The 25,248-nt window shown below is 36.9% G+C and overlaps 6 protein-coding genes and 1 long non-coding RNA gene across 16 annotated transcripts in view; 4 read left to right on the plus strand and 3 right to left on the minus strand.

Moving 5' to 3' along the window:
* Window positions 1-58: 58 nt before the first annotated feature.
* Window positions 59-2,811, minus strand: Kr-h2 (Krueppel homolog 2). 4 transcript variants are annotated; one of them, XM_071703558.1, is made up of 6 exons: window positions 2,670-2,811; window positions 1,916-2,090; window positions 1,645-1,826; window positions 1,479-1,546; window positions 1,224-1,357; window positions 59-1,129 (listed from the first exon to the last, which is right to left on the minus strand). In XM_071703558.1, exons 2-6 carry the CDS (start codon window positions 2,080-2,082, stop codon window positions 916-918), a joined length of 765 nt encoding a protein of 254 aa, XP_071559659.1. In that variant the 5' UTR covers window positions 2,083-2,090; window positions 2,670-2,811; the 3' UTR covers window positions 59-915. The 4 variants fall into 4 exon arrangements, with proteins under 4 accessions (XP_071559659.1, XP_071559667.1, XP_071559687.1 ...); XM_071703566.1 differs by having other exon boundaries at window positions 2,554-2,695; XM_071703586.1 differs by lacking the exon at window positions 2,670-2,811 and adding an exon at window positions 2,169-2,390.
* Window positions 2,799-9,005, plus strand: LOC139771054 (polyprenol dehydrogenase). 4 transcript variants are annotated; one of them, XM_071703545.1, is made up of 7 exons: window positions 2,799-2,933; window positions 6,343-6,850; window positions 7,622-7,729; window positions 7,816-7,989; window positions 8,084-8,300; window positions 8,430-8,628; window positions 8,713-9,005. In XM_071703545.1, the coding sequence occupies exons 2-7, from the start codon at window positions 6,703-6,705 to the stop codon at window positions 8,905-8,907; spliced, it is 1,041 nt and encodes a 346-aa protein (XP_071559646.1). In that variant the 5' UTR covers window positions 2,799-2,933; window positions 6,343-6,702; the 3' UTR covers window positions 8,908-9,005. The 4 variants fall into 4 exon arrangements, with proteins under 4 accessions (XP_071559646.1, XP_071559629.1, XP_071559619.1 ...); XM_071703528.1 differs by lacking the exon at window positions 2,799-2,933 and adding an exon at window positions 3,359-3,852; XM_071703518.1 differs by lacking the exon at window positions 2,799-2,933 and adding an exon at window positions 3,359-3,834.
* On the minus strand, window positions 6,874-13,676 carry LOC139771100 (ras-related protein Rab-30). Its single transcript, XM_071703610.1, has 5 exons — window positions 13,136-13,676; window positions 12,505-12,588; window positions 12,243-12,426; window positions 11,876-12,027; window positions 6,874-11,804 (listed from the first exon to the last, which is right to left on the minus strand). Exons 1-5 carry the CDS (start codon window positions 13,220-13,222, stop codon window positions 11,694-11,696), a joined length of 618 nt encoding a protein of 205 aa, XP_071559711.1. The 5' UTR covers window positions 13,223-13,676; the 3' UTR covers window positions 6,874-11,693.
* Window positions 13,677-14,292: 616 nt separating this feature from the next.
* On the plus strand, window positions 14,293-15,948 carry Lsn (vacuolar-sorting protein SNF8). The gene is made up of 2 exons (XM_071703655.1): window positions 14,293-15,215; window positions 15,307-15,948. The coding sequence occupies exon 1, from the start codon at window positions 14,432-14,434 to the stop codon at window positions 15,185-15,187; it is 756 nt and encodes a 251-aa protein (XP_071559756.1). The 5' UTR covers window positions 14,293-14,431; the 3' UTR covers window positions 15,188-15,215; window positions 15,307-15,948.
* LOC139771114 (uncharacterized) lies at window positions 15,137-18,010 on the minus strand. 2 transcript variants are annotated; one of them, XM_071703645.1, is made up of 7 exons: window positions 17,794-18,010; window positions 17,644-17,716; window positions 17,045-17,528; window positions 15,943-16,957; window positions 15,703-15,831; window positions 15,468-15,632; window positions 15,137-15,377 (listed from the first exon to the last, which is right to left on the minus strand). In XM_071703645.1, the coding sequence occupies exons 1-7, from the start codon at window positions 17,841-17,843 to the stop codon at window positions 15,350-15,352; spliced, it is 1,944 nt and encodes a 647-aa protein (XP_071559746.1). In that variant the 5' UTR covers window positions 17,844-18,010; the 3' UTR covers window positions 15,137-15,349. The 2 variants fall into 2 exon arrangements, with proteins under 2 accessions (XP_071559746.1, XP_071559738.1); XM_071703637.1 differs by having other exon boundaries at window positions 15,137-15,632.
* Window positions 18,011-19,907: 1,897 nt separating this feature from the next.
* LOC139770210 (uncharacterized) lies at window positions 19,908-21,879 on the plus strand. Its single transcript, XR_011717693.1, has 3 exons — window positions 19,908-19,985; window positions 20,931-21,229; window positions 21,688-21,879. It is a non-coding gene; the product is annotated as an uncharacterized lncRNA (long non-coding RNA).
* A 2,455-nt stretch (window positions 21,880-24,334) lies between these two features.
* Trpgamma (Transient receptor potential cation channel gamma) overlaps window positions 24,335-25,248 on the plus strand; it is a 77,554-nt gene continuing 76,640 nt past the window's right edge. For all 3 annotated transcript variants that reach the window (XM_071703669.1, XM_071703686.1, XM_071703676.1), the window contains exon 1: window positions 24,335-24,753. The gene's annotated coding sequence lies outside the window, so the exon portion shown is untranslated. The remainder of the gene's footprint in view (window positions 24,754-25,248) is intronic.

Genomic DNA, 25,248 nt, shown 5'->3' on the forward strand with positions numbered 1-25,248 from the left:
TCTCAACGTTTTAATGTACGAAATACTAAAAGAAAGAATAATTCTAGGTAAGAATATCTTCAGGTAACTTTTCTTTTTATTTAAAAAGATTTATTAATGTGTTTTAAGATGTTTGCTACAGTATACCGATAATTATTTTCATTTATAAAACCATTCTGAATTACTTTTATATATGATAAATATCCAAATATATCAGGTAGAAGATAAACGAAATTATGCTAGACTAACAACTGATAGAACAAACACATGATAGGCATTAAATTAAACTTATTTCCAGAGCTTATCCCAAAAAGATGGCGAGTCAACCATTCCGTGTGACTCGGAAATATATATAAATTTTATAACTTATATATTAGATATATATTATACACATTCCCTAATACCGCAAAACCGTGCGAAATCAATCAAAAAACAAAAAATAGTTTACGTAATCAACATTAAACTCCATTAACCAGTGAACTCCATTATGCATCATTATCTACTCGTTACAAATTCATGGCTCAAAATTTATATGTAAAATCTTAAAGTTAGTACATGCGCATAGTTTATAATTCTTAAATATAAAATTTAAGAACCTAAAAAATAGAATCCAACAAAAAACGTTATTATCCAAGTTACGTAATTGTCTTTAACTTGTAAACTTTATACGATAATGATTAGTACGTCTCTTCAGTTTAATTATAATCGCACATTATTAACGTAAGGAACCGTTCATATGATTTGATTGTTTTCACAGATATTCCAAATTATATATTATATAATTCACATAACATTCACTATGAATTTTGATGTCGGCACTCATTTTGCGCTAACACTAATTCATGAAAGTGTTGCTGAGTGGACCCTAGAACCCTAGGAGATCTGTCTTTGAGAGACAATATTGAGAAAGAATTGAAAAATTCAATATCGTAGATATTATTGACGCACTGGCGCCATTTGTTGGGTCAGAGAAAGCAGACCGTTGATGATCTTTCGAATGATGTCCGGCACGGCCGGCTTTTTCGACACCGAACTCAATCCGTTTCTAAGCTCGTAAAATACGTTACGCGTGAACGGATTTCTTTGTGACGCAAGACGCAATTTCAAGAACTGATAATAGATGAAGGGAGTCAGCAAACCGGCTCGTCCTCTGTAAAAAAAAAAAAGAGGAAAAGGATATTTAATATGCCGCTAATGTTTCTCTATTATCGGGTTATGACACGACAATCGTGCACAATACATACGTGAATACTAGAACAGCAGTAAACGGCAAGATGATGATTTCTGATAGAGCACACAGGCGAAGGATATTCCGCGACTGAAATTCCACCAGGGATATCAACAGGCGAGCGCCCCACCAGCTGTTATGTCCTAGACACTGTAGAGATCACAAGTTCAACTTACATTCTTATGACTGTGCAGGTAGTCGTAAGGTATAATTTTCTTCACACGTATTATATAGTATGTAGCGCATAATCAATATTAATTTGTTTACTTACGTCTAGCAATGTAAGAGAGTAACTGGCCAGGTGCATCAGAGCGAAAAGAAAAACTGGCGTGAGCACCACTGTACACGAATCAGTTCAGGATTCAATTTTGTTAAAATATGGAACATTTAAGAGATCGAAGAGGATATGCGTAAATATGCGTAAATGAAAAGGATACATGTAATTGGCGCCGCATACAAAAATATCAAGGAGTAGAACAGGTAGTGGCACGAGTCTTCCAACAGCAACGTCTCTAAAAACTGCCTCGTGAGCTGAACACGCGGCACTCGTTGGTGCAGACGTAACGCGCTGGTCGCCGCGTTATTCATTAATACCTTATAGTATATATTGTAGGGATTCCTGGAAAGAAAAGCAATATTTAAGGAAACTTGGCAAAGGCAGGCGTTATTCTGACTCTGTAAAGTTCAGATAAATGTATATGAAAGTACCCAAATATAGGAATAATGTAGCCGACGGTGAAGATTAGGGTGAAGAACCTAGTGACCCACAATCCAAATTTAATCTTATTGTCTATAATATGCTGCTTCAAAGCTGGCCATCCCTTCTCGACTTGCGGCGACGAGTCGCTGGATCCGCTGCTTGCGGTGTCCACCATCCTGAACGCTGGAAAGAAAGAAAAACGGAGAAACGATTTAAGATTAAAAAAAAAACACTAATGTACTAATTTGTATACTCGTTTACGCTCTCGATTCCTCTCGGCGGAAATGTTAATCGAATCTCGGAAGAAACTCGTATAATTTATGCAAATGTATGTTTAGGCGGCCGAAAGTGGGCCTGCGCGGGGCAAAAAAAAAAAGGACATGGCGTGTTGCGTATCACGAACGTCACGCGTTTCTAAAGTGAAAGTGGCCACCAGTGGTCCACGCTTTCCGCGGGGAAGGCTGTCTCCTCTGCCTCGGCCGAGAAAACTACGGCCGTCGAGGACGGGCCGGACGGGGGGGGGCAAAAAAAAAACACGTTAACGAGCGTGCGTAAGCACTTTTCCGCGCCGCACGCAGCGCAGCGTAGCGTAGCTGCACGACGCACGGGGATCGCGTGACTCGGCCGTGATGAATTACATCGTCACCTGGGATGACACCGTCGTACGTACAACACCACCGTCGTGGCCGATGTCTAAAATCGGGCGAGCCGAATCGGTTCGCGGACACGTCGCGCACGGGACACGTCGGTGCGTACACTTACGCGCTCCACGCTCCGCACGACGACGCACAGGATACTCCGCGGCGATCTACACGTCGATGACAGCAGCGGTAAACAATCGCGCGGGTCCACCTATTCCGGACATCTACGTGTCTAAACGAGCCGAGGGTCCGGGACTATTGGCGAGCGAATAGCGAATCCGACTTCCGTAAAGTTCCGTACGCTCCGTCCGCAGATGTCGCGTGGAGTCCGCGACATGGTGCCACCTCGGGCCGAAACTCCACAGCGACTTGAACAAGAGATATGGTAATTAACTCGACCGATGTGTGATCGACTCAGCCGGCAGAATTATATATTCAGCTGACGTAACTAATTAACTGACGTTATAATTAACTGATGCTTGACGAAATCAATTATCGATTTAATAAAAGTATAATTATCAATTAAGTTGATTGGAGTTATCTTCAGAAGGAAACAGAAGGCACAGAGGCAGGGACGAGACAAGACTTTCGCGACCCTGGCTAAAAAGAATGAAAAATGGGAGCACTGAAATTCCTCAAGCGTCGATTCGAATTCGCCCATACACGTCCGATTTGCTTTACTTAATTGCAATTGCGTGGGTTGAAACATATATATGCGTTTCGTGTTGCATCGAACCTTCGTTAGGTCGCTGTTAGATTCAGGATTCAGTCGACATTCGATTTATGTATATATATGTTAGGAATTAGGAAGTGGAAGGAGAGGAGTCAACTTTCAGTGAAAATCATGTAATGAATGATGCTATTGTCAAAAGTATAACGAGTAAAGTTTCATTTCTCCCTATCCTTCGACGCTTCGATTGAGCTAATTAACATGTCGAAGCCCTAGTTTATCACGTGGAACTGAAGCACGATATGCTCATGCGCCAGTTGCATCAGCTGATAGCAGGCCTATTTGTTTTTACTGCCGACATGTCAGAAAGAGCGAGGAATCCGCACGCGAGGAAAGTGCAAGTAGAACGAAGCCGGTCGTTTTAGAATCTATCTTGTTGCCTTCCCAAGGATAACTACTCCGCGCAGTCATTTAAACTTGGCAAATCCACGTGTTTCGCTCGCCCATACACTCTTGTGAATAATAGATGTAAGTGAATGACAGATATAGTGGTGAAGTGAATGTGTTTGAAGAGAAGAGTGAACGTGTGGAGAGATAATCCGAGCCAAAGACACAGGTGAATTACTGAATTGAGGTGAAATCTGAATGTCTGTAATAATGCGTGTTAAAGAAATTTTGTTAAACTGACTGTAATTTTTTTCTTTGATTTATTAAAAAAAAAAAAAGAAGAAATCTTATTGCAGTTTAAAAATTGTCGAAGAGAGTCTCGTGCGCACGAAGAAATACACGTGAAGAGGAAATATGTATGAAAAAATACACGCAAAGAAGTATATATGAAAAAGTAGACGTGAAGGAGAAATTGAGTCACCTCCATAAGTAACGCGGCTTTTTAGAGATATTTTTAAAATGAAACAAAAAATTCGACGTTTTAATTTTAATTGAAAATATACCTTCCATTATAATTTGCAACATCCATCTTAATCTTGAATTTTTTATTGGCGATAAAAGTCTTTCGATTTTGAACTGAAGAATTATAAGCTCTCTTTTATTCTTTTTATACCGTATTATTCATTATCATATTATAGAATGATGTGAAGGAAATGTACGAGAGAAAATACGTTTCGCAATTAAATCGCCAAATGAATAATTTATTTCTTTATACAGGATGATCTCTCGATAACTGACGCTATTCGGCTATTAATTATTTCGTGGCATTTCGTGCGAAAGTCCATCAATTGAGGAGACAGATGGGGAGAAAAGGACGTTAAGAAACACGTGTCCCTCTTTATAATTCTAATATTTTAAGGAGGTTCGATGGCTTCATCGGGGGGAGTAGTGGGACGCGGGGGTTCTGACAACAGCGCACTAGCGTTTGAAGTAGTGGGAGTGAAGGGGATTGGTCGTCGCGTGTATAGTGCGTGCTGCTGCTCACGACCGTGACAGTCTAGCAGACGAAAAATCAAGCAATTTATGCTTTAATAATTATTTTTTTTTGTAGCCACTGAACCTCCTTAATACGTTCCTCTCGTTTTGAGATAAACACGTCCGACTTGCATTGATATGTTATTACGTCATGTTATCGACATTTAAAAAATTGTGAAGAAACTATGAATAAAAGTAATAAAATGTAAATGAAAATTTTTTCTTTCCCAGAATAATGCGATTAACAGTTGAAATAAAGTTGAAGCAAAAGATAAAGAAAGAATAAATTAAAGTCTAAAAATGGCAGGAATACTTTAATCTAAATTGAAAATATAGATTTACAAAAGTTTAAAAAAAAAGAGTTGTGACAATAAGAAACATATACTTGTCGACGATATACTTCATTTTATATCTTTACGTGTTTTTTTCTGACTGCGGACATTTTACATTTAAAAAACGAATATATTTAAATAACAATAGCTCGAAAATAGACTAGTTTTAGTGTGGAGTATCACAGGCACTACCTGGTATTCCTAGCGTTATAACAAATGCATTGTCGCAAAATATTTCACAAGATTTATTATTGTTAAAGCACTATCGATCAGAATTTTTCGATTTTACTAATCATTATCAAATATTATTCACTGACAAAAAATTATTTACTACAATATGTAAAATGTTATTTACTCCGATGAAACGCTCATTAATAAATATGTCAGTAAACCGTACAGAGATTAATAATGAGATAAATTTATCTAAGTGTCATTGATAACGTGACACTTGGGATATTTGATTCATGTAGGTATGCGTAGCTATTATCGAAATTGAAACTAGTTATGTAAATGTAATATCAATCTTGATGTCTATTGTGTAATATTATTACATTATTTTATCATCTTCAATTTTTCAAAGTAAATTATTTTGACAATGAGAGAAATGTATTTCTATATAACTTATCACACACAATATTAAATAATTTATAATACCATATTATGATTAACAGATGAAAGAGATAAAGGTAAAAGAACAAACGTTTCCGGAAAAAGATGTTGTTTACTTATACAAATAAATTGTGGTACCTATATACTATATTATGGAATTTATAATACTAACTATAAATTACATAATTTATAATACCTACTAACAAATTATAGATACTGTTTACTTTTTAGTAAATTATACAATTTATTCAGATAAAGTTTTTTTTCCACAAAAAGTTTCATCTTTTTTTTAAATCTTCTGCGATATTGTACAAAATAGCTTTAATATAACTTTTTCGATATAATTCGTTCGATATAATTGCTTTAATTTATTTCTCGGTAATTGCACAAATTATTTGACGACTGTTGCCTACGTTTTATATAATGCGTAGAAATAAAATATGTAGCTTAAATTTATGCATAAAAAAAGTGTCTGAAAAAGTGAAATAACATATAATAAGAATGCAGTCTAATGAATAAACACACAAGTAACTGTGAAAACCGCAGATAAACTTAAAATTATCCTATTTTCCAGAAATCGTTTGGGCACGTTAAAATGTATAAGAGTAATTGCGAGTTCCGATATCTAATAACTGATATAAGATATTGGTAGCACGCATTATTTTATCAGTGAAATAACATATAATAAGAATGAAGTCTAATGAATAAACACAAGTAACTGTGAAAACCGCAGATAAATCTAAAGTTATTCTATTTTCCAGAAGTCGTTTGGGAACGTATTGTCTAAGCTGTTACTCTCGTCACGCATGAAGACCGAAGATTCCCTCGTGAAGGACATGAATGTTAGAGAGGGGAAACGGACCAAGTACCATTTCGTAAAAGGCGTCGTTCCTCATATATATAGCGTATGCACGAACGATCGTACGCATAACGGTTGATGCGGCTGGAAAGTACGAATGTGGAACAAGTAAAAGCGGTGCCTAACGGTGATCGGTTTGGTCGAAGAGGAGGTTTTCTTGTAGTCGTAGCAGCTTGAGCTTGTGGCTGGCGCTTCGATCCGAAATATTCGTGTCGCGACAAGTTGAATCTACGATTGTTAATTGACGACTTTTCACGTGAAAATGTTACTCGAAGCAATAATAGTCTGTGCCTCTATTGCTGTCGGCGCCATCGCCTACTCAAAGTGCTTGCTCTGCCATATAAAATATTTTTATCTTGGAGCGGCATATCATTGTCACGATATGTTCAACGCCAGATACAATAAGATAGGTAAGAAAAAACCTAGACACAGATACACACATAGTTTTATAAATTCTTATACATTTATATTGTATTCTTGTAAGTCGGGAATGGGGAAGTGGTCCGGAATTGCCAAGCAAATTATCAAATGCGGGCTTAATTTATTTAATGTTGACGGTTGGTTTGGTGACACGAATTAGATTGACCTTGTGCCCGGCGCGGGTCGTCAAAATAAACTTCGCTTAAGATACAATCGCCATAATAATACATTCGTCAATAACCATTCGTTAACTTTCAATTTAGAGACCACAATGTTGCATTAATAAATATGAATATATGTATGTATATATATATATATATATATATATATATATATATACAATGTATGCAATTGCAACTTTTATTGTTAAAAATTATGTCGACATACAAAATTCTTCATTCTCTTATAATCATGAAAACATGAAAATCATCTTGAAATAAAAATAAGATTTCTCGCGAGATTGGACAATATCTAACGATACAGCATTTAATTTTTCGTTTATGACACGCTTTCTCAAAATTAAAGAATGCGACTGAGGACGAATTTCACCAACAACGTCGGTTAACTGTAACCTTCGGTTAAACTCACTCTTCGTCTCTTTCTAAGGCAGTTAGAAAGGAGGAAGTTAGAAAGAGATGAAGAGTGATTTTAACCGAAGGTTACAGTTAACCGACGTTAGTGAAATCGGCTCTAAGTGAAGAAAAATTTCTGGTATTACATAATTGATGCTTGTATCTCGTTTATATTCTGTCTTTTTCCAGATTTACCGTCAAAACCGGACAAAGTTGCAATCGTAACTGGTGGTTCTAGAGGTATAGGAGCAGAAGTCGTTAGGAAATTATTACAGTGTGACATGGAAGTTATAATCGGTGAATTATTTGCTAACAATAAATTATTCTCGATGCAGTCATTACTCGCATCCCTATAACATGTTAATATACCGAAATATAATTAGCTTGTAGGACAATCAGCGCAGGTGAAAAGCTCATCCTCGAAATTAGAGAGTCTGGTATTACCAGCGGACGGGCAAAGGTTTATAAGCTCGACAATTCCTCTCTCGAATCGGTCAGAGAATTCGCTAAGCAAATAAAAGCAAACTATAATCAAATTCATATATTAATCAACAATGGTAAGGGAATGATCACTTCAACTTCATTCCAATATACAGAACGCTGATTCCTGTGTATGAAAGAAAACGTGAACGTGTTTTTGCTTCTTTTCAGCCGGTATTATGTTTCCTCGCGCCTATAAAGATACGGAAGACCACTACGAAGAACAATGGGCGGTGAACTACTTATCACATTTTTTACTAACGTCGCTTCTTTTACCGTTATTGAAAGCCGGTGGGCGTCCTGGCGAATCCAGCAGGATCGTTAACGTCACTTCATGCGCTCATGAGCTTGGCACCACAGATTTTGATAACATCAATAATTGTTCCAAGTAACCATAAAAAATATCGTTGAGCTAGCTTTCTTCATTTATTTTCAATTATTTACTTACGATTATTTGCTAATATACGACGTGTGATGTTCGCTCGGAATTCAAACAATTATTTTATGATTGTACCAGGGAAACATTTTGCACGCATGCATCGTATGGAACAAGTAAATTAGCACAGACAATGTCCACGATAATATTGCAGAGACTCTTAAAAGACAAATCATTGAATGTATTAGTATATGCCGTGCATCCTGGTGTAGTGAAAACAGATCTATTCAACGAATACGCCTTATTAGGCAATAACAAATGGCTTATGACTACATGGAAGGTAACAATATATCCTATCAAATTTTTCCAATTCTTCCAAGCTATTATCAATCAATTCGTTTCTATAATTACACGTCTGTTGCAGACACCTGATCAAGGAGCTACTTCAATAATATATGCCGTAGTGAGCAAAGATATTGAAAGAAAAGGTGGGATATATATCAGTAATTGCAAAGAGTTTGCTGTTCCTCCGTTAGCACTCAAGGAGGAAATCCAAGAACGATTGTTAGAATTATCTTTAAAACAAGCACATTTAAAAGATTTCTTCCAATATTTGTAAAGAAGTTACACAGTATCGCTTATTTTATATCTTGATAAATGACTCATTTGTTGTTGCATGTATCATGCATACATATTTTAATAAACATGTATTAAAAATTGGCGTATTTTTTCATACTTAAAAGACTCGTGCAATATCGTCTATTCTAATTCTAACCGCGAGGAAAAAAAAAATATAACCGACTACGCACACATCATAGAATATGTATGAAAATCGGCAAAAGATGACAGATGATAAACTTTAGAAAGACCTAAAGAAGATAATCCTTTTAGCTGAATTATTCTTTACTGGAATAATGTAAATGTCTATACATGAGAAAACAAGCCTTTTGTGTGATGTAAAACATGCAATTGTCCCAGGTTCCTGTTTTTTGTTACGTTATGACGTAAAAGAGAGATAGGATTTATAATATCGTTATTACTGTTGTTTAATGGATTTTTTAATATAAATATTAAATCTATTCTTTAAAAAATAACATTCGCAGTTTATCACTGTTCTTTCTTTATAATGCCGATTTTTTTTATTTTGCGCTGTAAATAACTATTAACGCGGATATCTTGGCAGGTTTTTCCCTTTATGCAGGAATATTTCGTCTTACGTGTCTAAAGTGGTCCATAAGAAGAATCAAGTTTCAAAGTCTCAAGTTTTTTATAACTAATTAAAAAGATATGAATATAAATTCAAATTCGATTTTAATTTCTTATCGCTATATACTTTATGCAAAATCTACATAACGATCTAAAGATACTTAATTGTCGAGCGATAAAAATGTTAACAGAGCTGTGAAAATTAATGAAGTGAATCAGAATGCACACGTGTACAAGCTGATGATTAAGCGTAATTATCCTGAGTATGCGAACTTTATTCGATGCTAATGTTCAACTTCAATCGCTTATAACTCTGCAACTGTTGCGACACACACATTTTCATAAGTACTAATATATATAAATAAAATATTTTATTTAATATTTTAAGTAGCAGTACGATTATATTTTGGTGCACACATTTCTATTAAGATAATATTATACAAAAGTATATTATACAGAAACTCATTTAATCAAGTATTTAAAAACTTGTGCGAAAGTCTTGAATGAAAATATATTTGATATAAATCTTGTGCGTAACTTATTGTTAATTTTGATAAATTTTGATTGATTTTTACATATTAGAAATACGATATAAATTTGTATTAACTATATAATTTTTTAATGTTGGCAAAATCTGTAAACCAGGGACAAATGGCACGTGTATAGCGCGTGCATTGTTATATATTCTAATCTATATATATAATTGTCTATGATTAAAATACAATAACATAATATTAATTTTATACCAAGAAAATTGATGTGTTTTGACCAATATAGTTTTTATTACAAGTTGCGATTTTTTATATTATGCATTGTTAATAACTTACATTATATAATTATAACAAAACGTTTTTATATAACATAAAACCTTTGGATTAATTCAAACTGAATAGTTTGCATAAACCTAACTGTATTAAAAAGATCTTAACTGCAGGTATCGATAAAAGTAAAATACAATAACTTTTATGTTAACATCTAACATATATATTGTTATGGATTTTTCTAAGAATTTGCAGAAATTATACAAATTGCAGAAATTTGGCAGAATTTATACAAATTCAATTGAGTATTAATAGATGAGTAAAAAAAAATTAAAAATAGAAATGTAACAATTCCGAGCTCTAATTTAATCTTCTTTTGCTGCGAGGGAGATGAATGTTTATCTCAATAAAATCATACAGTTCGTACAAAAGAAACAATCTATGACAATCAATACTAATAAGCTACGGATTATTTAAAAAAAATCAGAAAATTTCAGCCAACAAGAAATTTATAACAAAATACATATCATTTATAACGGTTATGTATATTGGTGTATATAAAGTATTAAAAAAGTGTGAAAAGACTAGAGACATTTTAACATTATATACGAAATGTATACAGAATAACTAATAATCAACCATATATCGTTTATAAGATTCATAAATTATAAATATAAAGTAAATATAACAAGATCTGATCATGTAAATGCTAGTAGACTTTATAATAATGTCATAAATATCTTGTTATCACTTTTCTAGATTATTACATAATAATCCATTAAAATAAAAAATCATTCTCGTTGATTATTGTATAGAGAGTTACAGTGTCATTTATGCCTCAATTTTAACATGCTGTTATGAGCACATTGTGAGCTGCCTTCTTCAAAATAGCGTGATAAACACATGTAAATATTGCACGTTAGAAATAACTTTATACATCGTAGGCTTGTGACGTGTTGTAAAAATCTTATTATTACTAATAAGATTTTGGACGCGTTACCAAAATCCATTGTGATAATAACTATTTGTACTTTCGAAGTAACAAAAAAAAAGAAAACACTACAATTATATAAAATAAAATTTCCATTGCGCAAATGGAAATAAATGCTTAAACAATTTAACATCAAGCAATGTTACTTCAATGAAATCAAAACGCGAATAGAGCGTAAAATTGCGCTATATATCTATAAAAATTTAATGTCCTATAAGCTAGAGTGCTTAATGACATATTTAAATTGTTGGTTTAAATATGTTTTACATATTAAATATATCTTACAACATAGTATAAAGCAACGTAGCATATAATATCATAACACTAAACAATAACACTGTGTATCAAAGATATACATGTACTATACGTTTCCTAAATTATCAAATATTGATACGCTCGATTTCAATCACCGTGTCTATAAAAAAAGGTATAACATACAAAAATTACTTAGGAGAGTCTGCTACAACCGCAATTACTACTATCACCGATTGACGTCGTTTTACCGTTTATTGAAGTTGTATTCGTTTCATACCGAGGTAATTCCTTACTGCGTGCTTGCTAAAATAACATACGAGCACTGCAAAATGTTCTAAACGAAATAATCTTAAAATAAAAATACGTTCGCTTACCTCCATAAGTTCAGCTGCTATCTCCATAAATAATCTCTCTACATTTTCCGCTTCTTTGGCGGACGTTTCTAAGAAGTACATGCCATGCCTTTGCGCAAAATCTTCTCCTACGTGCGTCGGTATCTCTCTATCTTCTCGATCAATTTTATTTCCTGACAGAACAATAGAAAACATATAGAATTGATTCACGAGGTGATCGACGAGAGAGAGAGAGAGAGAGAGAGAGAGAGAGAGAGAGAGAGAGAGAGAGAGAGAGAGAGAGAGAGAGAGAGAGAGAGAGAGAGAGAGAGAGAGAGAGAGAGAGAGAGAGAGAGAGAGAGAGAGAGAGATTTTCTTAGTTTATAATCTTCATATTTTTTTTATTTACCTACTAATATCCTAAGAACTTTATTACTCGCATATTCCTCGATTTCCCTCAACCAATCTGGCAAACAATCGAACGTAGGTTGACAAGAAATATCATAAACTAATATCAATGCGTGTGCTGATCTATAATAACTTTGAGTAATGGAACGAAATCTTTCCTGACCTGCAGTATCCCAGATTTGCAACTGAAATAAATAAAAAAAAACAACATTAGATCGCAAATCATATGTACCGAACGCACACGTCACATACAAACTGTATACCTTAACTTTTTCATTTTCTACTTCGACAGTTTTAATCATAAAGTCAACTCCAATCGTTGCACCTTGTCCAGGTGGAAATAAACCCTGTAAATTTTAAAATTTTCACTAAAATTATGGCCATGTTAATAGATATAATTTTGGTTGTCATTGAATTATTCATTTAATTAGCCATTTTATATTCACCATTCTCTCATCATTTATTAGCATATGTGAAAGCTGTTACCTTGTTATAAATGTAATGTATTCTATAGTAAGAGATTACAAGTTTATAAAGTCATATGAAAAATGGATCTCCTAATGAGAATAAACTTTAGAAAGTTTCGTAGAAACAAGGCAATGACATCGACTGAAACTACAATGCAAATGGTATACGTCGCAGGCCAAACGGACTACGCTAGATCAGCTTTGAGGTAACGTTTCACATATGTAGATGACATCATATCCAGGATGCATAAATAACAAACTTTCCACCCTTCCGGGAAACGCGTTCGCGCGTGAACTAGGCGCGCGGGGTGCGGAGGAAGGTAGGGGGGGTCCCACGAGACCGACTCTCGCGAGCTTTCCTCGGGCGAGCTTTTCGCGACCCTCGGCGGGAAGGGGGGAGGGGGGCAGAGGAGAGTCGCCGACGCACCTGAGTGAATCGTCGCACCAGGCAGGTCTTGCCCACGCCGGCGTTCCCCACGAGCACGACCTTGAAGAGAAACTTGTAGTCCTCCATGTTCGCGGGCCACTGTCCGGCACCAGGAGGCGGGGGTCCGCGCTCGCAAGTCTCCCGCTCAACGGGGACGGCGCATCCGTGCGATGCGGGGACAACAGCTCCCGACACCGACCGCGGCACCGCCGACTTTCCGCAAGCGTTCACCTCGACCGTCGAGACGGTCGGCGGGCCGAATATCACGCACGCACACACACGGATGGACGGAGCGGCCGCGCGCGCTCCACGGCTCACCTTCTCGCGATCTTGCGAGGAAGGGAGAAAGAGAGAGAGAGACACAGAGAGAAAGAGAGAGGAGAGAGAAATCGACGGCGACTACCTCGGCATCGTCGCCGCGCTGCACGCGATCCTCACTCGGCTCTCGCGCCTCTCGCGTCTCCCTTGGACGCGACCGACGACATTGTTGTTGGTTATGTATATAGGCCCCCCGCTGGACGCGCTAGAGTGCGGACTGTGCGGAGTGCGGAGAGGCGGGAGACGCCTCTTTCGTAGCGATACGGGGATCCGCCATCTAGCCTCATCTTCTTGGATCTTCCATCAACGAGGTATTGAAAACTACCAACCTCGGGTAATTTCTCGACTAATGGTGCTGCCGGCTCCCGGCTCCGGAGTCCGGAGGCCCGGAGAGCTTTGACTTTATTAGGTGCTTTCCATTTACATCAAAACTCAGATAAATCTCACTTCTGTCTTTCTTCAACATGAATGTTGAAGAAAGACAGAAGTGAGATTTATCTGAGTTTTGATGTAAATGGAAAGCAACTATTGATAGGTCGATATGATTTTTTTTTGTATTTTGTTGTATAATAGGAAAATTCGTAAATTTCTGTCAAGGTTTTTATTGCAAATCTGTAATTATATTCAGTCAAAATGGAACAACTTAAATTAGGCTTGAATTAGTTATAAACGTCAAGGACGTAGGCCTCTTTTGTATTGCGAAAGTCTTGTATGGAACAGAATCGCCGACGTTATGTGTTACCTGCCGGAATTGCCGGAAATATCCGTGGCTACGTAGTTCGATGCTTACATTTGCATATAAAGGCGCCACTGGACACAAACATGATCATGTTCACGTTCACTTGAGTCCACTCTCACTCAGGCTTCTATCTGTCAATACTCAATACTGAAAATATTTAATTCGACGCCGACGAAGTCGGTCTCGGGTCTCGTCGAGTTGATTTTGAGCCTGACAATCAGGGAAACGTCGCGGAAAGGATGAGACGAAAGGCGGGAGTGGGCGCGATACATAAGCAGAAGTTGGAGCAGGAGAAGTACCGGGACAAGGGCACGGAGATCCAGGAGAACCAGTTCGAGCAGATGACCAAGCACATGGAGACGTTCCGCGTGAATCTCGAGGAGTTCGCCTCGAAGCACAAGAGCGAGATTAAGAAGAACGCGCGTTTCCGTCGACAGTTCACGGAGATGTGCGCCTCGATAGGCGTAGACCCGCTGGCGTCCGGCAAGGGTTTCTGGTCGGTGCTGGGAATCGGCGACTTCTACTACGAGCTCGCTGTCCAGATCGTCGAGGTCTGCATGGCGACCAACTACAAGAACGGCGGCCTGATCTCTCTGGACGAGCTGAGAACGCGTCTGATACAGGCCAGAGGACGCAGGAAGGAGCATCAGGAGATCACCAATGAAGATCTGCTAGCAGCTGCGAAGAAGTTGAAGATATTCGGTAACGGCTTCTCCGTAGTTCCCATCGGCAGAGGGAAGCATTTGGTGCAGTCGATACCTGGTGAACTCAGCATGGACCACACCGCGGTGTTGCATCAGGCTAGTCTCTCCGCGAACGCCTACGTCTCCAAGTCCATTCTGTGCAAAGAATTAAGGTGGGAGGAGGACAGAGCGCAGAAGGCTCTGGACCACATGATGAAGGAAGGATTAGCTTGGTTGGACAAGCAAGCGGAGGACGAGACGTTGTATTGGTTTCCTAGTTTATTCACAGCTTGCATCGTTTCCACAGAATAAACTCGGTGTTAACATTGTTATCAGATAGGTAGGAAATAATTTTAAAAAAGTATTAACGTTGCTTCTAAAGGTGCGTATCTCTTTGGTAAATAAAGCCAGTCGTTCTATAATATTTACAGCATCTGAGATGTGTCGCGATCGACCTATATGCAGAAGATATTGTCACCTGGCCTCGGATCCTTGTACATAACTAAAATCACAAAAGAGAGAAGGAAATATAGGTAAAAAGAAAATGCCACTTTGATACGACTCAATTTCTCTAAGATTGTACAGTACAAACCTATGTTGAATAGTATCTGTTCTAAATGGAGTAAATTGCGGTTTGCAAAGTAGGAAAGCTTTTTGTAATTCGGCGTTCTCTTTCCGTAACGATTTAACTTTTTCACGTAATTCCTTAGACTTTACTTGGAATCGTGCCGTCAAAGATTTCGCCTCGTCTCTCCATCTTAAAATAAAATGAAATAAATCAGATTTTGTCATTCAACCAGATTTTATATAGCGATAGATTTTATTACCTTCTGCTTAATTTTTGATGAATTGCCACATGCTGCGTCATCTCTCTTATTTTTTTATCAAAATGTTCTTGTTGCTTACTCAATTGCTCAGTTAACAGAGACTGCCAATTGTGGTCCAGATTTTCAACTCTGGAGAACATAGACTTTTAAGCACACCCAATGCGAAAGAGAGTTATTTATTTTAAGTAAGTATAGTATATAGATATATGTATTAAAATGTTGTATAATAAAATTATTTACCGTATATCCAAAGTATGTTTGCTGGTATCCGCCCGATGTTGCGTGGGAACTTGTATCGGAGAAAAATTGATGCCTGATTTACCCTCCGTTATGTAATTATCTTTCAGAAGATTCGCTTCTAATTCGCGAATCTTAGTTTCCAATGTGCCTCGTTCATAATCTCTCTTATGTATCTCGCGATCGAAAGCCGACTGCAGCGATTTCAATTCTGTCGCTAGAGATTCCTTGTCATCTGTAGCCTTGACTAATTGGCCCTCTAAATTAATGTAGCGATCAATCGCGTCCTTCGTCCTCTCGTCAGCTAACTTGATGCGGTCTCGTACATCCGTAGAGTTCTGCTGTTGTATCTGCTTCAGCTTCTCGTTCGAAGTTACTAACTTTTCTTCCAAATTAACAATCTTTTCTCGCAGCTGTTGCACCTCTAAATTATATTGTCTCTTGCATATCTCGTTGCAAGCCTCCAACTTGGAGTCCGTCTGTTTCAATGCTTGCTCGAAGGTCAGAATCTTCGCGGTTGATTTTTCCAATAAATCCTCGGAATCCCGACGCGTCTTCTCCAGTTCCTCCTCCGCCAATCTGCTCTCTCTTTGCGATCGATCCAGTAACGTCGCCTTTTCCCGCAATTCCGATTTCAGCTCTTTGATCTCTAATAAATATTTCTTCACACTGTGCTCATGAGCGTCCTTCAATTTAGTGATCTCCTCTCGCATCTTAACGGCGTGTTCCTCGGCAATGGTAGCCAATCGAGTTTCCAACCTGGCGTTTTGCTCTGCAATTTGTGCCTCTCTTTGAAGTACGAAGTCCTTTTCTTTTACCGCAGATTCTATCAGATCGAGGGCTTCGGCCATCTTGCATTTAGTTTCTTCGTTTTTCGCCACAATATTGCTGGCCGCTCGTCTACTCTCGTTCAGTCTTCTCTCCAAGTCTGACTTTAAGTGATTTATCCTCTGTATCTCTGCCTTCGCGGCAGACAATTCTTCCGTTAACGACTGTATCGTCTGCTGACTATTCCTATCTTTTAAACAAAATTACTGACGTACTATCTCTCTCTTTCTCTCCCTTTCGTATCTCAAATTAAATAAAACTAACATAAATCACCGACCTTTCTGTTGACTGTCTTGTTGGAACTCCTGAAATCTTGTCGCTACTTCCTGTTTTTCTCGCTTTAGACTTTCTATCGTTTCCTTACTCGACATCCACAGGGACTGCTGCTTCGCAAAATTTTCCTTAGCCTGAAGTAACTTGCTCTCCAAAGCCTTTATAGCTTCCGAATATGATTGCCTGACGTCCCTCAATTGCTCTTCATAAAACTTGGCGTCTCTATTGTCTACCGAGCGAGTTCTCAATTCCTGCTCCAAAGCGTCCACAGCTTTCATCGACACCTGCCACAGTTGGACCGCGGAATCCTTCTCCATTTGTAGGGCCGCGATGTGCTCCTTCAAATTCCTAATTATCTTATTGTGCGCATCCTCGCTCTCACATTCCTCCGCATGGATGCGAGAAATGTAATCGCGTACAGCATCGCTGCTATTCTTATTCTCAACGTGCAAAGCTTGTAGCTCGGAACGAAGGCCGGTTTGTTCCGTCTGTAAGAGGTATTCGTATCATGTATAAAATTGTCACAGTCAGTTTAAGAACGAGATACAATTAGATAAAGATGTATCGCATTAATATTGAATGGACTGTCAATGGGAAGCTTACTTTGCACATTTCCAACTCCCGTTTAAGCTCCTCAACAATGTCATTGTATTCCTGCAGAATAACATGATGTTCTCTGGAATATATGGAAGGAATAGTTATCTTTTATCTGACAAAAAGAATATACTCCGGATTTTCTAACCTCACACTCACCCGCGTTTCAGCGCGTTGTACTTCGAATCGAGTATCTTCGTCTCAAACATTTTTTTCCTAGGAAACCTTTCGATTTACAAAAGGCAAATCACTTGTAGAAAATTTGATCCCGATATCTAAATTATTTTTATTCAATTCATTCAACGTTCAACAACAAACTATTTGTGTTGACATTTGGCTTCGATCATACACATATTACGCATACACTGACACGTGCAACGTGTGTCGATGTGTATATTTGAACCCGTTTCAACGATAAAGTGCATGAAATTATAAATATTCGATACATTGATAATTAAATTTTTTTCAATAAATTTATTAAGAATTAAATGGCAATATTATGTATATCGATAATTTACATTGCGATAAGCGGATAAGATAATCATGATTATTAAATTAAATTAATATACGTATTTCGGGATTGTAATATTAAAATTATTTATCATAATTAAATATATGCATTTTTCAGAGGATTTATGCCTTCAGAATATATTGTCAAATAGAATTGAGTGTCGACTTTCGAACATAGATTTTCAGTTGAGTAACGGGGTCCCAGGCGTCACTGGCGTCAGCTCGACTCGCGTCGTACCAGGCTGAAGTTGCCGCTACTTTCGAACCGCCGTCATCGTCATCATTAACGGAACGCGGCCGACGCGGGATGGATCGAGCCTCGAGCTGAGCAGCGTCGCGACGCATTTAACCGGTAAGCATAATCGTCGTCCGCTCGCATTTACGCATATCTCGTAATGTTCGAAACTCGCAGCGCGGATTCGCTCGCGAAACGGCGAGATTTTGTCCAAGCTTCGCGTATCGCGCGAAATAGTCCGATCGAGGTCCGTGGGCGCGAGCGAACGGCAAGGCGACGATCGTACCTTTTCGCGTACCGCGCTCCGCGAGGTATCCACCTTCGATTTTTTGGTTGCGGTCCGCTTGACGCTACAAATGCTTCGAAGCATTCCTCTTCTCTTTTCTTTCAATGAAGGAAGAAGGAGAAGAAAAACGCTTCAAAGCATTTGTAGCGTCAAGCGGACCGCAGCCTTTATAACAGATCACATTCAGTCGTTCGCGTTGTCGTTACGAGAAAGTAATCGCCGCCAAGTATTTTATTCATTGTTCAGAGAACAGACGTTTGTTGTACATAGGCGCGGGAAACGCGCGAGTGCGTAGCTGATGTCGCGTGAAGTCACCCGTGCGATTTGCGAAATTGCCTCGCCATTTTTGGACGCCTTCTCGCCGCGTTAATTCACGGAACGTGAGCGTCCGTTGAATTCGTACACCCTTCTCGCGTTATTCATCGCGTCGCGGCGCGATAAAGCGTGTCTCGCGTGCGGTCGTTGTAGTCGAACGATTAATGCGTCCGTATTTGTAATCGATGAACTCGTTTTTGCGAGCAGGTGATGCGGACGAAAAACTGGCAATGGCGAGAGAGGAGGAGGAGGCCTGGGAGGCATCGGGCGACAGCGGAAAGGCGGACGGGTAATTATTATTTATCACTTGGAATTAAACGTTTATCTGCGCGAATCGCATTCTGTGCGCCATTCGTATTTTATATTTCGTGGATTATAAAAAAGTAGTAATAAAAAAAAATAGTAATATAAAATAATGAGCTAGAAAAAATATAAATTATTTTGCGTACTTTTAAGGCACTTTGAATATTTAATAAGATATTTATGATAATTGATATCTTTTTGTAAATAATAATTAATATTTAATATTAAACAGTATTTAATTTTTACAAAGTAACATATGAATTATTAGAAAAATGATTTAAATAATGAATATCTATATGTAATATCCTTTTATCAATAATATTTTACATGTATATTGTGAGATATTGTGCGTATAATTAACATTGCATTAATACGGTACGGAACTGCCATGCAATCATTTTAATTTCGCGCATAATCGTAATTAGACGATAAACTTAATTTTTATTTTACTTATTGAATAGAGTAGGTACAGAAATGATTTCTCACTTAATAACATCGTTTTTAAATAATTCTAAAATAATTGTATTCGTCTTGGGATACAAAAATTCGGTGTAAAATTATAATAATCCATTAATTTGCATAATTACCTTGTTCAATCATATAAAGTATAGATTTTACTTTTCAGATAAATGTTAGATAACGCACGATGATAATACACCCTTCGGAGTTGGCCTGAACTTCGCGAAACAGAAAATATTCGGTGTAAGTAAAATTATTTCGTAGAATTGAATATTTCGTAGCGACAATAAAAATCAGTTGGGGCGCGCGGCCTTGGCGGTTTGTTTTTGTGACGTAGCACGACGAGCGCGCTATTGTCTACACCGCGCTTATCATTCACGCGCCGACGTTCGAGCCGACCGGCAGCCGTGCATCGCGTCGTAGCGCGTTATCGTTCTACCCTACAAAACGCGATTATTCCTTGCGAACAATTCACGAGTATCAACCCGCGCGATTAACTGTTATACAATTAAAACGATCTGCAGAACGTCTGCAAGCGACGGCTGCTTATCGACGCGGATATTTCGCGAGCTTCACTCGTCCATTACGTTACGAGATCGAAGCGATAGGAAATGAAAGTTGTATACCGTTTCATTGGCACATTTATTGCCGGTAATTAGTTCTTTAATTAACGATACCTCGCATCGCGCATTAACTTTTTCACCTGATTTGAAGGTAATTCCGTCTGTTACCGTTTGAGAATACGGAGCAACGCGAATTGCCGGGTCGAATGTTTTAAGCAACGAAATATCGTCACGTGTGAATTGTTTATTCGGTATTTCGTATATTCTGCGGAAAAGTATATGCACATTTGACGTTGCGTAAAGTGCCGCGCGATCTGTATTTTATTGTTATCAAATCAGTATATGTAAAATTAATATCGTAGGTGGACACGTATTTATATAACATATTTTTAATACGTTTAAGATTTAAAAATCTTAACTTTATCGCAAAATTAAAGATTTTGATTCTTTCAAGAACTCTGTAATTTAGAAAGCTAATGTAAGACTTTTTTTGAGATTGCATTCTTTTAATAAATATTTATTCAAAGACAAATAAAAAATTCAATGCGCGTAATAATTATTTTTTGAAATGTCAATTATTTTGAGCATTGCTCTAATTTGGATGTTATTTCTGTTGTGATTACAGATCGACATAATTTATGTTACTACCGCGGTGGAGTTTCAAGAAAAAACTTGGACATTACGTTTTTAAACAATTGAAAGAGTTCGACGTATAAATAAATCGCGTGTAATTCATCGCGTTTTTCAATTTCGCGTAATTTCAACTTCGGGAGTGCCGTACAAAGTTTCGCGCGATCATCGTCTTGCGATAATTAGTTTGCTCGCGATCGTAATTAGTGAGTGTTACGTAAGTGTCAGGAACCAAGGAATCTGAGAGGAGGAGGAGGTCTGGGAGGCATCGGGCGACAGTGGAGCAACCATGCGGTAATATTTTATTTTATGTATTATTTGCTTTTTATTGTATTAATTGTCTTGCGTACGAGGTATGTGTATGTGCGGATTTAATAATTTATTCCCGAAAGGTGATATGATATATCGTTCTCCATTTTGCATTATGTATGATGCCATGCATATGAAAGATTTTTGATGTTATGTACTTTAGTTATGCACATACATACACACATACGCTATGTATTTATATATGAAAATCAAACTTTATTTTATAAAATTTCAAAAGTTTGATATTTTCAAGAAATTTATATATTAAAAAACAAGATTTTTTTCAGAAATTGCATAATTGTTTTTGTAAAAGTCTATTATAATTTTAAAAATATCTATTATTAAAGATAAATAAAAAATTTAATACGCGTAACAATTACTTTTTAAAAATATTAATTATTTTATATTAATTGCTATAATTTGAATATATTTGTATGTTACAGAGTTCAACGTAGCTTCGAGAGCAGTTTATAACTCCGCTGTTGCGCATCGTACCGGTGAGTGCTTTTTTAATTTAAATGAGATAAAGAATCTGTGAAAAAAGAATTGCACGAATACGATATATTTAGATGTTATATCTTAGGTTGACAGTAATAAAAAATGTAATATCTCACAGATTCATTTGTCTTAAAATGGATGGGCTAGAACAGATTAGAATAAATTTTTAATTTTGGATCTTTAATTCTGAAAATAAAATTATCCGGCGATTTATTATGAATAGAATGCACTCGTATACGCACAAAGCATGCAAAATAGAGCTTATTGTGTTATTTTACATTATTTATTGTCACAGTTTCTTTTTATTACTCGATTCTTAATAGAATACTAATTACGAAACACATTAGTCGCTTATGATTTATAAAATAAACTTGCAAGTACAAAACAGTGATAGAAAATATTTCGTATAGAAAAAGAAATCACGAAGCAAAAAGTAAAAAAGATCTTTTCAATATTTATATATTACAAGATGAAAAGAAGAACAGTACATATTTTATCGTTACATATAGGGTATTCAATTATTTTATCTAAAAGAGAGATGCGTTCATTTACTGCTTTTATTCTTATAATGATATTTTATTCTAATCTTTTATAGCGTATTCATCTATACGTATTGGTAACTTGATTTATGTGGCTCGAAACGAAGTAAAATATCGTGGATTTAACAAATATTTTACTGCGGAACAGAAAGAAGTTTTTAAATAGATTATCTCATAAAGCTGATTAATGACATGTGTAAATTGTACCTGAAATATATATTTAAAATACTTAAAATATTGAAATTTTTTAATGTAAAATTAAATTAATTTTTATAATTTATCGGCACTAAAATGAGTTAAGATATTTGTTTTTATTTAATACGCTTAATAGATTACGCATTCCAAATTTAACAACAGAAATTCTAAGTATAATTTTGTAAGGCTCAATCAATCAATATATTTTATATTTAAAGATAACTCAATCTGGACGTGTTATATTATATTCCTCCATAATTGAACGATATTTTACTTCAAGATATTGAAGAGCACTGATATTACCAACGGTTTTCGGTCACCCAATGTAAATATCTGATCATTTAGGATATTGCGGTAATTATTTTACAATTTACAAATTCCGATATTTCGTAGTTATACATATCTATTGCATGATTTATTTCTAAAATTGCATTCTATTAATCAAAGACAGTCGATAATTTGAATTATCTCCGACCTCACTTGATAGCAGTGAAAATTTATCATGGACTAGCGATCTTTAATAACATCTCGTTCATGTTTTTATTATGGACTAGTGGTCTTTAATAACATCTCGTTGATGTTATATTACACACGAAAAGTTCCTCGTACGAATTTATACGTAAAAAATTAATATCTCGTCGTGTTATATATTAATAGCTGGTAGAGTAATATTGAATTCGGCAGTGAATATGGTCGGTCACTATACTGACAAAGACCAATGGGTTTGCTAGACGTGACAGATATTTCTAAGTAAAATTCTGGGAACTTAATTCAGTTTTCTCAGAAAAAACTTTCTACATAGGTAATACTATTACTCGAATTTATATTTTAAAAATATTTGTATGAAAATATTCATTCAGTTAAAAGCTGCAAATATGAAAATGACTGAACATATTGATGAAAAAATACGACACACCTCGGTCTTACTGCTTTTTATTTACGATGAAAGCTCATATTATGTATAATGTGTATAATTTTTAGGATAAAGATGCATTAATAGATACAGATACATCGCAATTATGAAATGAATAATTTAATGTAATTCTAAATTTAATAATGGATTACGTAAGTGATTATAGTTTTTATTTAATTGTAATGTTTAGCTCTATATATCGCGCATATAATTTAAGAGAGAATTATTGAATATATATTTATACGATTTACAGGATTATATTAATATAAATTGAATTATATAAATTTATATAATTCAATAACTTCAACGACATATTAATAGTTTCAGGTTAAAACACAAAGTGGCATAATATATTGGCATTTAATATCAATTTATGTTAATTTAAAAAAAAAATTGAGAAACAGAGTTACACTACGCAATTCAGCATTGTATGTTTTATATTCAGAAAGATGCAAGGTTTAGTTGTTTGTATTATAATAAAGAATCTCTGAATTGCTAGTTCTTTTAAATAAATTGTTTTCAATTTATAAAATGATCTGTTAACCCTTTATCCAGATTGGAAAAAATTAATTTTTTTTTTTAGAAAAGAATTACTTTTATTATATTTTTACGGAAATTATTATATAACTTTTTAAATTAAAGTAGAAAATTATTCGATGGATCTATAAAGTAATGTCACATAGAAAACATAAAGTTTTTTCTATTACTGTTAGCGCTAAATATTTGGCGCAAGTATCTGGAAAAAGGGTTAAGAGTAGCCTACGAAGAGCAGCGAAAGGGAAACTTTCTGATCTCGTGAATTAGTTGGTAACGGGGGATGGGGGGGGGGGTGTGAGAGTGTGAGGGAATTCTGGCAGATATATTATCTATCTGTCCGCATGATATCGCGGAAAGACGAGGGTGGAAGTGGGGGTGGCTCCGAGAGAGCGTCGGGACGCCTCGGTCCTCGCGCTCAGTCACCGCCCAAGCCGCGCCGCGACCGATTCGCCGTGCCGTCGCGAGAGAACGAACGAGAAAGAAGTGTGCGTCCCCGCATGTAATCTCTTCGCGTCGAATGCACCGTAACTACTGCCGGTCGCAATCCCTCTCGCGTCACCCCGTTCCCCGTGCTTCCCGACTGTCAGTGATCGCCTCTCCCGCTCGCGAGATCGCGTTCGATCGGCTGCACGCGAGCGGGATTGGGAAATTAGTTATCAGGTCTTATCTTTTGATTTTGAAGCTAACGCGGGGGGAGAAGTAGTGGTGGTGCCGCTGTGTCGTGGTGGTGCACCTGCCGGCGCGGATCCTGAAGGCAACGCGTTCCTCTGGAGGCGCTCAGGAGACAGTCAAGATCCATCGCCGCCCGGAGATGTCGGAAAGTCAAGGTCAGTACTGCTGCCGCGGTCGCGGTGCAGCATCAGCGTGCACGCGTGTAGAGCCGTGCGGGGCGTATGCGGAGCGAACGCGGGGATTCCCGGTTAAACGTCAAAATTAAAGTTGCACCATTTACAGTTGCCGTTTCCGAGAAAGAGTTAATAGTCACTCTCTGGAAGGCGATCTTTGATCTTTTGGAGCACGAAAAAAAAAGAAAGAAAAAAATAGGAAAAAACCCAAGAACGAGATTCGAGATGTTGAATCGTTTGACTCCCGTTGAATGGGTTTTGAGGAGAACACGAATCGTTTTATAGGATTTTCCTTTTTTTTTTTACCCCGAGGCTCCCGCGTCTCAGAGAAAATATAGCGGTGGCGGATAAGAGATGCTCTTTTTTGACGGCGCGAAGAGTTAGCACAGTAAATTCGAGCGAGTGGAAGTGGGTCACTGTGAGAGAGTTCTTAATTTAATATCCCGGTTTACTTCCCAGTCCCTTATTCACTCGCCA

This window comes from Temnothorax nylanderi, unplaced genomic scaffold, assembly GCF_030848795.1.
Source record: "Temnothorax nylanderi isolate EJ_2023f unplaced genomic scaffold, tnyl_v1.0 TNYL_tig0003_pilon, whole genome shotgun sequence".
Lineage (NCBI taxonomy): Eukaryota > Metazoa > Arthropoda > Insecta > Hymenoptera > Formicidae > Temnothorax > Temnothorax nylanderi.

Bases quoted from the DNA above. Each gene is read 5' to 3' on its own strand.
- Kr-h2 (XM_071703558.1), bottom strand. From the start codon at position 2,082: ATGGTGGACACCGCAAGCAGCGGATCCAGCGACTCGTCGCCGCAAGTC. The intron at 1,547-1,644 runs GTATCCTTTTCA...ATTCGTGTACAG, and splicing joins GTATGCGGCGCCAATTACAT to TGGTGCTCACGCCAGTTTTT. The intron at 1,358-1,478 runs GTAAGTAAACAA...TGATCTCTACAG, and splicing joins ACTCTCTTACATTGCTAGAC to TGTCTAGGACATAACAGCTG.
- LOC139771054 (XM_071703545.1), top strand. From the start codon at position 6,703: ATGTTACTCGAAGCAATAATAGTCTGTGCCTCTATTGCTGTCGGCGCC. The intron at 7,730-7,815 runs GTGAATTATTTG...AAATATAATTAG, and splicing joins TGACATGGAAGTTATAATCG to CTTGTAGGACAATCAGCGCA. The intron at 7,990-8,083 runs GTAAGGGAATGA...GCTTCTTTTCAG, and splicing joins TCATATATTAATCAACAATG to CCGGTATTATGTTTCCTCGC.
- LOC139771100 (XM_071703610.1), bottom strand. From the start codon at position 13,222: ATGGAGGACTACAAGTTTCTCTTCAAGGTCGTGCTCGTGGGGAACGCC. The intron at 12,589-13,135 runs GTGCGTCGGCGA...TAAAATTTACAG, and splicing joins TGGTGCGACGATTCACTCAG to GGTTTATTTCCACCTGGACA. The intron at 12,427-12,504 runs GTATACAGTTTG...TATTTATTTCAG, and splicing joins TAGAAAATGAAAAAGTTAAG to TTGCAAATCTGGGATACTGC.
- Lsn (XM_071703655.1), top strand. From the start codon at position 14,432: ATGAGACGAAAGGCGGGAGTGGGCGCGATACATAAGCAGAAGTTGGAG.
- LOC139771114 (XM_071703637.1), bottom strand. From the start codon at position 17,843: ATGTTTGAGACGAAGATACTCGATTCGAAGTACAACGCGCTGAAACGC. The intron at 17,717-17,793 runs GTGAGTGTGAGG...CATATATTCCAG, and splicing joins TACAACGCGCTGAAACGCGG to AGAACATCATGTTATTCTGC. The intron at 15,633-15,702 runs GTAATAAAATCT...TTTTATTTTAAG, and splicing joins CATCAAAAATTAAGCAGAAG to ATGGAGAGACGAGGCGAAAT.